The following is a 12160-nucleotide window of genomic DNA, read 5'->3' as shown; positions in this document are numbered from 1 at the left end:
AGGCATGGTCTAGCGTCCTGCACTGGAGACTGGGCCAGGCTGGGGCGGGGGTGCTTCAAGCTGGGGAGATACAGCGTGTGGGAGCACGTGGGCGGCCTACAAGGTTCTCGCCTCCACTGTGCCATGGACTTGCTGTGTGGCCTTGGAACAAGCAACATTCCTCTTTGAATCTTTCATTTATGTGCCTTGAAGAAAGCTGCCTGCCCACTCAAGTCTTCCAAACGCAGTGTGAGGATCTAAGATAGAATAAAGGGAAGACCTTTGGAAGAGAGGTGTACCTTTTATTTCAGATACACCCGAAGTTGGGGGTGGGAGGGGTGCACTGATGCTGGTGACTGTGCTCATCGTGCCTCCTGGTCCCCTCCAGAATGTGGCACTGCCCCCAATGCCATGACCATCCTGCTGGTCGTGGGTGGCAGTATCCTCCTGATTGGTTTTGCACTCCTGGCTATCTGGAAGCTGCTTGTCACCATCCACGACCGGAGAGAGTTTGCAAAGTTCCAGAGTGAGCGATCCAGGGCCCGCTACGAAATGGTAAGGCAGTGGGAAGTGGGAAGTAGACAAAATGTCAAGTTTAGATGTCTGCTTGAGTTCAAGCAAGTGATAAAGACCCGCTAACATCTTTGGCATTCCAAACCAAGAAACAAAACCTGAAAGGAGGTATGTGCCCAGTTCTGGATGGTGAGACGTGTATGGCCCGGGAACACAGAAGTTCCTGAACAGAGCTCCGCCCCAGACCCGGGTTGGGAGACGCATGGGGCAGAGCTGCTCAGCTGGCATTGCCTCAGCAGGAAGTCTGGACAGTCTTAGAGAGACCACAGACCCAGGGTACGCCCTCAGGTTCTTAGAGTCTATTACAGTGTCCATATGTGTATGTCTTGTCTCCCCATGCAAACTGCATGCTCCCAAAGGACTCGTTACAGAGTAAGGCCCTGCCCTCCGAGCCCCCAGTTAGTTACTGTTAAAGTTGGAAGGAATGTCAGAGACCATCTCCCAGCCCTCATTTTAGAGCTGGAGAGTGAAAGTTCAGAGGAGGGGAGGGATTCTCCCAGGGCAAAACGAGCTGGGGGCAAGGCGAGCTGGAGGCTGCCAGTACCAGAGCACAAGGCTGTCGCCCCACCCTGCAGCCTGCGGTTTTCCTGGGTGACTGCAGCCTGCTCAGCCTGTAGCCTTCCTGGGTGACTCACCAAGGAAGGACCTCTAACTCTGAGTGTGTGTTTGAATGAATGAACTAACACACATCCTCCTGCCTTGCATGTTCTGTAGGCTTCAAACCCTCTGTACAGAAAGCCCATCTCCACACACACCGTGGATTTCACCTTTAACAAGTTCAACAAATCCTACAATGGCACAGTGGACTGACAGCTCCTTCTCAGAGGGCTGGAGGGGGTGAATGATAAAGTCAGAGACTGACACGCTTTGGACAGCTGCTCCACTCAATCACAGCTCCCTAGATAGACAAGCACAGAGACCTTCTGGTGAGCCTGGGCGAGGAGCCCATTTCCTGCACAGGAAGGCACCCGGCCATGCCACCTGGCTACGGCACCAGAGCCTTGCTAGATGGCCACCCCTCCAAGCCTGGGAAAGGCCAGAGGACCTTGGCGCTCTCGGCTTTCCCCACCACATCCACCGTGTCCTGTCAATGAACTGTTGAGAGGCTGGGCTGCCTGTCTCCCGGGAGGGCTGGGCCTCCAGTCTGGCTAGAGGAGAAGGCTCTTGGACTGTCAGAATGTGTCAAATTGATGCACGGTCTGGCTTTTTAATGTTGATCATTTTTATATGAAATAAAAAGACCATGCATTTATGATATAGTTCTGATTCCTGATACTTGTCTGCCTGATGTCTATGCCTCGCACACGGGTGTGGGTGACGGGATTACTGAGATGCTTGTTCAAGGCACAGAGTTTGCAAATGTCTATTTTCCTCTCTGGTCCATGTTTGTTTAGTACTTTTGTAATGAAAAAGAAAGATTGTTTGGGATTGAAAGTAAAGATTAAAACCAAAATATTTTGTCTTTGCCTGACACTCTCTATGAAATGTATGTTCCTTTCTGAAGTCTTGAACGGTGCCCCGGGGACATTGAAATGTGTGCACTTCCTAAGGGGACGCAACAAGCCAGTCCAATACTCGAAACCAGGTCTCTTCAAACAGGGCTCCAAGGGGCACTGAGGGGCAGCTGGGGTGGCTCTAGGGAGGGCAAAGCAGGTATCTTTGGAACCTACCTGCTTTTGCTTAAAGAGTTTAGGTTAGAAAATATGAAAACCACCCTTCCCCCTTCCCGAGGTGCTGAGGCTGGAAATAGTGCAGATGAAGAAGGTTCAAGATGTGGTTTCCACACAAAGTCACTTCTTACACATTATCAAGAACAGTTCCCTTCCCCAGCCAAATGCCTGTGTCCCAACCAGGCCCAAAGCACAAAACTCACTTTTATTTTTATTTTTTCCTGTTGGGCCCTGAAGTCCCCTTAGGTTCCCAAATCTGAGACTGAAGGAACCCCACAAGTAGCCTGATCATATCTCCTATTTATAGAAGAGGAAACTGATTGCCAGAGAGGGAAAGTGACTTGCCCAGGTGTCAGGAGGCTAACTCATGACAAACTAGTACTATGTAAGACCCAGGTCTCACATCCAGAGTGCCAGCTTCCTACTACCTGCTCTTTTTTTGTAAAATCTCTTTCACTAATCATTTTTTGCTATTGGCATCACTTCAAGGCTATCAGGCTTTTATTCCAAATTCATCTGTTTTCAGCCTGTTCCCCTTAATTTCTGCAAACACTAAGACAACAATGCCTATCAGTAAATAGGGCCTATGGTACTCAGAACAGATTCTGAGTTTCCTGTATCCTGTGTAATTAGGATGAAGCAGAGACCTGAGACTTGGTAAAGCTGCCTTAAATCCTTTTTGGAATACAGCCAAATGTAAATAAATATATACAATAGGTAAATGGTGGCTTTGAGACTTTCTAAAATGAGAAAAATTGGATATTGGAAGAAACTTTGGCTTTCTCTTCTGCTTAATAGTGGATTTCCTGGAGACAAATCATTACCTTGTTTGAAGTCTCATTTTTGGACAGCTCTGTAAGGGCACAGCATCCTTGAGCCATAGATAGCAAAGGATGATTTGCTCCTGGCATCCACCTGAGGTGGGTATTTCATCTGTGACTCGGGAAGGCTGCTGATGGAACCAGCCGCTCACGGTGCTCTGCTGCCCCCTGCTGGAAGCTTGTGGGACAAGCTGTTTGGAGACCTGACTTCTGAGATTCTGACCCAATACTATAGGTGATTTTCTCATTTCTTTTCTTAGGCGGTTTGGCCATACCCCTCTTTCCTCCTTGCCCAACAATGAACATAAATAATGGGCTGGAAAGCTCTCTCAAACGGAGGGTTACACTGCCCTTGCAGTCCTTCCTGGGCTGTGGAGGCACAGATGGAGTGAGCCTTCCAATGCAGAGGTATCGACCTTGTGTGGCCACCGCAGCTCTGCAAGGAGTGCCTGGCAGTCTCTGGAAAATTTTTTCTGCTATCTGTTTGGAAAGATGATTAGTGCTGCACTTGTTTGTTGGAAAGAAGAAGGGGGCATTATTTACCTTTGTAACCAATCTATGTTGCTATAATACAGATTTTCAAATGGTACTTGTCATGCGGGGTCTCAGCTCCTGCTCCCCACATAAGAACGCAGGACATGGTGAGGCCAAAAAGGAACACCCATGGAGCCATAGACAGGGGAGTCAAACCACCATACTCTCGCTGGCGGCTGGGCTGGAGACACAGGAAACAGGAGCCACACGATCCGCAATTTGCCGTCCGCTTCTCTGCCAACCAACCTCACTTGCTAACTGCATTCCGCCGTGTTAACTGCAATCCGCACTTGCCAGCTCAACCACCATCTCCTTGCTAGCCCCCATTTTCTGCTAGCGTAGCCACCCAGTTATATTAGTGGCCAATGGCTCACTGGTTACAGCTAACGGCCAACTAGCCACAGCTGATGGCCATCCAATCACAGTTGATGGCCATTTACTACCCGAGTGAGAACCTTTCCACGTGAGGCCGAGAGCCTGGTTCTGTCCCCACAATGTAATACCAGGTCTTAATATTAATTTTTGCTCCAAAAGACGAATTAGAGCTGATTGTCTGGCTAGGTCTTATTTTCGGGGAAACAGGGTACTTACACTGAAGTAACTAACAGCCGCCTCTTCTGGGAAGACACTTTTTTTTTTTTAATGTGCTTTATTAGGACCAAAGCTTGAGGTTGATTATCACAGAACACTTGGGATGAATTTTAGGTAATTTTAGGGGAGACCAGAGGGGAGGGGAGGTCTTATTCTCTGTTCCAATGACACCTGTTAACTGAATACCTCCTCCCTCTGGAGGGCTATCAGCTGCGGGGCTCCCACTTGCTTCCAGAAGGGCAGCTCAGTGCACTCACCCCCAGCAGGGCTTTGTGACGGGCTGAGAGGAGTCAGTGGAGAAGAGCAGGAAGGTAACAGCAGCTTGGATGAAACTCGGGAGGAGGTAAGTGTTGGACCTGTGTGTCTGCGGTGCCTGAGGAATCGTACGGGGATGTGCCGAGCCAGCACAGGACAAGCAGGCAGCACACGCATGCGTCGGGTGACTCCGCCCCCTGGCTTTGGTTGTGGTTTTCAGCATGCCGGTGGCTAAGGCGTTCTGGCCCCTCTCATTTGGGTCCGCAGGCTGAGGAGGCTTAGTTAGATCCCCCAACCTGGCCTCTGTACTCCCCACCCTCCCCAGTTCAGGGGCTACAGATTGCTTCGTCGGGACATGGCTCCATTCAAACCCTCAGACCCTCGGGGAGATTGAGAAGTGAAAAAAGGAGAAGAGAGAAGGTTGAGCAGGTGTGGTGCTAGTTAAGAGAGAGCCGTGCCTAAAGAATTGCCCTTTTCAGTTCCCAGGGTTCCTCTTGCTGAGCTTGCTTTGAGAGGAGCGCTCTGTCCCTGCCCAGCTAGTCTAGTGTGAAAGAGCTGCCTCCAAAATGGGTTGAGTGATGTGTCAGTGTGGGGACAGCGTCCCAGAGAGCAGTTTCCAGGCTCTCGGCCTCACGTGGAAAGGTGCTGGCTTGGGTAGTAGATGGTCATCCGCTGTGACTGGTTGGCCATTAGCTGTAACCAGTTAGCCATTAGCCACTAATATAACTGCCGTGGCTAAGCTAGCAAGTGCGGATTGCAGCTAGCAAGTGAGGTTGGTTGGCAGAGAGACAGCAGGTTGCGGATCGTGTGGATCCTACTTCCTGTGTCTCCAACCCAGCCACCATCGAGAATATAGTGAAGTAGGGGTATGAACCCCCTACTTGTAGCTCCGTGGGTGTTCCTTTCTGGCCTCACCATATCCTGCGTTCTTGTGTGGGGAGCAGGAGCTGAGACCCTGCGTGATACCTGTTTAGGTGACTTGATTATCCAGAAGCTGGCGACAAAACCTATCTCCAGTTCTTGCTGGGATCTTGTCCTCTCCACCAAACTCTGCCTCTTCCCTGCCCCCCACCCCCTACCCTTTCTCCCTACATGCTTTCTAATCCTTCTGACAGATGTTCTGCTGCATAATGTCTTCATTTTAAGCGGCCTCAAATTCTTGTTGTAAAAAGGCAAGATATAAATTGTACTAACCACAGGGTCATACGCCCCTGTGACCTTCTAGGCTACGAGTATGTGACCTTTTTGTGTTGTGCACCCTTTTTGCATGAACTCTACAAACCCCATGTCACAATACACTGTTATGTAAACAGGGAATGTACTAAAAAGTCTAAACCTATTTATTGGGGCAACTGGGTACCATTTAGTATCTCAGTTTGACCCTGGAAGATTCAGCAAGAAAAGCTTCTTTGCACCAAATATTAAACCCCCGAGAGTAAAAGCAGCCTGTTCCGTGCCCCTCACAATAGGCCCACGTCATATTCAGGGAAGGGATTTCCCCCACTTACAAAGGAGGAAGTTGAAGTCAGTCACGCTTGCTTGGAATGAGGAAGAGCAAGTGAGACCCCGGCTGAGGGATCCCTTCTCCGGTGTGGTGCTGTTTCCTCTTCTCTGGGAAAAAGTGTGACTTGTTTTCTTGTCTCAGAACTCTAAGGTATGATTAGGGAGCCATCTGAGTTTCTGACTTGAGGACACACATCTTCACTGAGGTAACATGAAGTTCCTCTATGTGCAGACTAAGAAATTATAAAAGGTCTCTTCCTTCTTCCTCTTCCTTGTATCTTTGTCTCTCGTCCCCACCATATAAACAATCTGGTATATGCACATTAACCAAAAATCCAGATACAGTTCAAGGAATTATTTTTTTTAAATGAGGGAAGATGACAACTGACAGAAATTTCATGATTCCTGGCACAAAAATTCACTGCTTTAAAGACTCCTTTCCATGGAGGTAACAGAGGGGTTGCCCTAGGCCATGGTTCCTGGCTTGTCCTCTGCCAATTCAGCTAGCCCTGTGGCAATGGGACATTGGTATGAGCTGATGTGCTGGCTGCCATTCACGTCCAGGCCCATGGCAAATAAAACAGTATTTTAGAAAACCTACACTGAACAAAACACTGTCGACTGAGGGGGTGGTGTGGGTCGCATGCCCCCCATGTGAGCTTCTCCACGTGGGTGGAAGAGCTGGGCAAAGTCCCAGGAGAGACAGGAGGCTGGGCTGCTCGGCTTCCCCTCCTACCCTGCATCGTTCTCAGGGTCTCTTTCAAGCTCGAACCATGAGACTGTGGGCTTAATTTGAGTTGGGAGACATCCCCTACTGGATGGACCTGGAGTTTCAAGAGGGGAACAGAAGTGAGGAAGAGGTGATGGAGCCCAAGAGGAGACCACAGGGTTTGGGGGAAGTCAGACGGCAACAAGATGGCAGAGGTAGGGAGGGGAAAAGAAAGGGTAAGGGATGGTAGGAAATCAAAGACTGACTAGGCTCTTCTTCCTTGAGCAAATTCTAGGAGGTAAGAATTTTCAGGCCATCCATTCAAGCATGCAAAAAACATGATTTTATGTGTTGTCTCTTAACTCAATATTATCTCTTCTTCAAGTATCTATTCAAGGGATGGAGAAAACAAAGTTACTGGGTAAATAGGGACAGTATGTTTTGTTAAACACAATCATTTCAGGAGCCACCCACCACCACACGTTGGCGGGCTGCTACGTGCAGGGAGACAGTGCCGTGTTATGACATTAGAGGTGGGCTCACGGAGCCACCTCTGCACACTGACACCTGCTAAGACCTCGTAGTCTTTATCAGAACCGCTTTCCACTGAAATGTCCTTACATGACGGCTGAGAGACCCTTCAGGCCCACCAGATGTTTTCCGGCTAACTCCCATGCCCTTTTCAGGGAAGTTCGGCTTCTCTGTCATGTCACTCTGGAGCCACAGGAAGCACAGGCTGCCTCAGGCCCTACCCCAAACACACAGGGCCTCCAAGTCCACTGCCATCCTCTGTGCTGGGGTGAGATCTCTGGATGGTCACCGCTTTCCTGGGCCCTCCCTAGAAAAGCAAGCTCCAGCGTTCCTCTGCTGTCTGGGCATCTATTTCTCCCCCTCCATGTGGTCTGGCCTGCGGTGGGGGAGCCAGTATCACAGCCCACCCCGGCATCTGCCTGTGACCGCCCCTCAGCCTCCTGCTCCTCTCCAGGCCAGAGGAAACCCCTCCGCCACCCCCTTGGTGGGAAGGAGAGAGGCACATGTTCTTCCAAACCAATACTTATGCCCAAACCTTGAACTTTAAAAGTTAAACAATATTCTAATTGTGTTATTTCTCTTTGTGTTTCCATGTGGCCTCCCTTTCCTGAGGCACAAAGGCCAAGTATGGGCTTGGAAGGGCTATGGGGAAAACGAAGGGCAAAAAAGAAAAAAAATAACTTGATAATTCCTATGAAGCCTAGAACCTAAAAAAAGACATGGCGTTCCCACCTCCTGTAATCCAAAATAAAAACAGCATTTAATAAAACAGCATTTACTATAAAGTAAACGTACAGAAGCTCAAGGAATCCTATTTCCCACCCCTCGCTTTTGAAAGAATACATCAGATTCCTTCAAAGAATATATTTTGGTGGTGTTGCTTCCCTGTCCTCCTAGCCCACGCTTAGTCGGCCAGTTGTGTGCTGACATGATAGCATATCCACCTGTTAAGAGTTAGAGGAAGCAAATCGCAGTCCACGGGGTTACACATGGTCACTGTTAGTGACTGATACTGGGCTGTGTTGAAATGCAGTATCCACACAAGAGCCAAGCAGCTGTTTCTTTTAGAGCTCACGAAAAGCAGCCAGAGGCGGACTGAGAAGGCTGAAGGCAGGCTGATGTTGGTGGAACAGCCTGTCTTCCTGGTAACGAGCTGGATCTGGGAGGGCGGCAGCACATCGTCACGTGTGTTTGCTACGGCTGCCTCACAGCCTCCCGGAACGCCGTGGCACACGACAATAAGCATGTATTATCACGCTGACAGGCTCACAGACCAGCTGCGTCCCTGTGCGTCAGGCTGTGGGAGGCTGGGGTGAGCTCTGCTGTACTGTTATTCTTCTGGGACCTGTGCGCTCACCGGGGCATGTTTATGGCAGTGGCAGAAGTGACAGGGGTGAGCAGACACTCATGAGCCTGGGCTCAGACACCGTGTCATCCTCTCTACCCACGTTCCACGGGCCAAAGCAAGTCACGTGGCCAAGCCCAGCATCAGTGGGGTGTGGAAATATTCTTCACCTTGAACTGGAGGAACTGCTGAGTCACGTAGCAACGTGTATGGATTCGGGGAGGGGAAAAGAATCAGGACAATACTAGAATAGCTACTTCAGTTTTGGCACTTTCTGCTGAATCCTGGCAGCAATGGAAGAGTATGTTTCTTGAGTTGTGAGTGATAGGAAAACTCGCTGATGTTTCTTAGGATAGTATGTAAGTCCCTTTTAAAAATTAAGTTTAGAAACTAAGTTCCGTAATGACCAGGACAATGTATGTCTGGTTCACTTCCTGTGTTCAGTAAATACTTGATTAAATGGTGAAATAATAATATATGTATAATGATGTATCTGCATATAGACATAAAGGGGTAAAAGTTGAGTATGTCAGCCTACACAGAAAGGGAGTGAAAAGAGTGTAACAAAACTACCAAACTGGTGTCGAGAGACGGATTCTAGTCCTTGCTCTGCTTTTAATTAGTTGTTCTGCAAGGTTGGGCAAATCGTTTCTCGATGGGCCTCAATTTCATCTGTGAAATGGGATGACTGGATTAGATGATCTCTCAGGAGCTCCCAATTTCAGTTCCCTAAGATGCTGGGATACAGTCACTTCAGCTGCTAACAGGTCCCATTGCTATTGGCTCCACACACCGGCTACCTCTGCGCTCACAGCCTCCACCTGACGAGCCCTTTAAAGGCACACGCTCAGTGCATCTCCCTACTAGTGTGAATCCGAGACGGAGCACTGAAGTGCAGCAGGCACAGGCTACCGGGAGCCTAAGAACAGTCAGGCTGCTCCAACCTCAGGGGACCGTATGGCTGCGTTCCTGGTTTCACAGCCCTTTCTTCTCAGGGCCTGTGGATGTCACTACCTGCCTCCGACCCTCCAGTGTTACAGATGGCAGGAGGCTACCAGTCTGATTCCTTTTACTTTGCAAGTAATTTATTCCTCTAGGTGCTTATACAATGATTTATTTACCCTTGGAGTTCATAATTTTTACAGGCTGTGCCTAAGTGTATGCCTCTGTCCAAAACTCCTGCCTAGAACTTAGCAGGACCTTTTAAGCTGCAGACTCAAGTATCTTTTCAAACGGGGAATTTTCCTCAATTATTCCTGTGCTTCCCTCTCCTCCCCTTATGTCTTCTGCTTATATGCATGGATCTGTCCTCTAAACCTCTCATCTACTCCCTCGTGTTTCCATTTCTTTGTTCCTTTGTTTGGAATTTTGATTCCTTCCATTTGAATCTTCCAGCCCACAAATGTAGTTTGCGAGATTATCATACCATCTTTAAATTTTTCCATCGTTTTCAAATTCCAAGCTAAAATTTTCTTTTAGTTTCCCAAACAAAAAATTGTGCTGGCATCTATTCAGAAACATTTGCTGGGCCGTGTTCCAGGTGCAGAGAACACTGCAATGAACACAAACAAAATCCCTGCTCTCTTGAGAGCTTACACCTGTTACAGGTGGTTTTGCTTTCCTCCCCTGGTTGCTGGATTTCCTCAGGCGCTTTCTTTTGCTGACCTGTGGCTCTGTACTACTCCTTGACAAGTGGGGCGAACCCACATGTAGCAACCAACCCATGGCTGGTAGGAGTCCCACAGACTTCACCTGTGGGCCAGCGCTGCACTAAGCAGGATAGGCTGAGAAACCTGTTCCTCCGGAGCCAGGGGCCAGCGGGCCGAGTTGGGACCGAGACTCCAGGCCTGTCAGGTGTGTAGGCTGGCCGTGAACAGATGCCTTTACATCCTGGCTCTCTACTTCTGGAGCTCTAAACGGAAGTTGGACCAAGTCGCTTAGGTTCCCCCAGCATACAAATCAATGGGCTTACGTGGTACCGCATACCTAGACTAGTGGAAGAGGCCAGGGGATAAATCCTCAGCTCCCGTAATGTTACAGATGTTCTGGGCACTGTGTGGGAGCTGCTCCCCTCTTCCTCACTAGGACCAGGTGTTAGACTTAGAGCTCAGGCTCTGTAAATACTCCGTGACTGAGGACGCGCTAAACTATCTAACGCCTTCAAAATGCTTCTGTGCTCCATAGCACCCTCCCAGGCCCCACGGCAGCCCAAGCGCTCGCTGACTCAATTTGTGCTCCAGTTTTATGACTCCAGACTGGGCTCTTGCTTAGAGGAGAGGTCGCCAGCACTGGGCTTATTCTCAAGACACATCAAAACCACCTGAGGCCTCTGTAAGAAATGCAGATTTCCAAGCCAACAGCAAGTCTGCTAAAACATTCTCTCTGATAGTGGGGCCCAGAGGTCTGCATTTTAAGCATGTGTCGGGGTCAGGGGATTCTTTGACGCTCCTCTGGCCTCCTCCCTTCGTTACTTAGAAGGGGCCCTAGGTGAGCTTCAAACACAGAACAGGCAGCACCGGCATCCTAGTGTGGCAGCTCACACCTCTGAGGGGCGGGAGTAGATGACTCAGCTAGGGGCAGGCAGAGCACTCGGCCGGCTCAATGCAGAAGACACCTGGGACGGCCTGGTGCAGTGGTTGTGTGTTCTCTAGAGCAGCAGCACGAGAACTTGTCAGGATGCACATTTTCAAGCCCCATCCTAGACCGTCCGCATCTGACTTAAGACTCCAGGTGATTCTGATGTATGCTCAAGTGCGAGACCCCAGTACATCACTCCAAAGGTTTCTCAGCTTCCAGGTCACCGAGGCTTTGAAGTCATCTCGAGATCCCTGTAGGTTTTATTGGAGATTCTTCCTCTTCCTAACATTCGGCTCCTTCAGAGCAGCTCTGAGGGCCACACCTTCCTTTTCCTTCTGGTCTTCTTACTCCTTGATAACTTGTCTTTCCCGAGAGGAATGTCTCTAGAGATGCAGCACTGGGACTTCAGAGCAGAAGCTCCTAAGTGCAGACGCCAAAAGGGAATGCAGTGAAAACCCAGTGGAAACCCCAGGCTCCATCTGCATCACTGGAGGAGCAGGGCACTCAGGGACGGCAGTCATCATGAGGAAATGCAGGTGTCCTTTGACACCTGCCAGTGCCTGTAGGGAAAGGCACCCAGACGAGGGAAAGGCAGATGGTAAGTGCAGTGGGAGAATCAGAACTGAGCCTTCAAATACAACTGCCGCCCTGGCCCTGCTCAAACGGCCCTGAGTGTGCAGTGGGGCCATTTCAAAATGGTCATCTGAACCCACACCCTTCACACGCCTCCCTCCGAGATGCTTCCTGAATAGGCCAAAGAAATATAAAAATGGGGGGAAATCTATATAAGTATTGGAGAACAGGGATCATCCAGAAATCCGGAGGAATTTCTGGGAGAAACACTTGGGACAAAGCGTGAGGAGAGGGCTACCTAATTGGTTCCTCTCCATGTGTGAAGGCGGGGCTTTTGAGGAAAGGTGGAAGTCCTCGGCCCCACCACGGAAATGTGCTGGAACCCAGAAACGAAGGTAACACCATCAGCTCCGTTCCTGGGCTCCTTTCTCTTTATTTCTGATGAAGGCTGACTTTTCCGTCCCCGTCAGCAACAGCTGGGACAATGAAAGATACTTGA

At 49.5% G+C, this 12160-nt stretch overlaps 1 protein-coding gene across 1 annotated transcript in view; it reads left to right on the top strand.

Moving 5' to 3' along the window:
- Positions 1-2023, top strand: part of ITGB5 (integrin subunit beta 5) — a 120125-nt gene extending 118102 nt beyond the window's left edge. Inside the window, exons 14-15 of the mRNA XM_033129388.1 lie at positions 368-534; positions 1267-2023. Coding sequence (XP_032985279.1) covers positions 368-534; positions 1267-1362 — 263 coding nt within the window. The 3' untranslated portion in view covers positions 1363-2023. The remainder of the gene's footprint in view (positions 1-367; positions 535-1266) is intronic.
- The last annotated feature ends 10137 nt before the right edge of the window (positions 2024-12160 follow it).

Source organism: Rhinolophus ferrumequinum, chromosome 2 (genome assembly GCF_004115265.2).
Source record: "Rhinolophus ferrumequinum isolate MPI-CBG mRhiFer1 chromosome 2, mRhiFer1_v1.p, whole genome shotgun sequence".
In the NCBI taxonomy this organism is placed as follows: domain Eukaryota; kingdom Metazoa; phylum Chordata; class Mammalia; order Chiroptera; family Rhinolophidae; genus Rhinolophus; species Rhinolophus ferrumequinum.
This window is presented reverse-complemented; position numbering and strand designations above follow the sequence as displayed.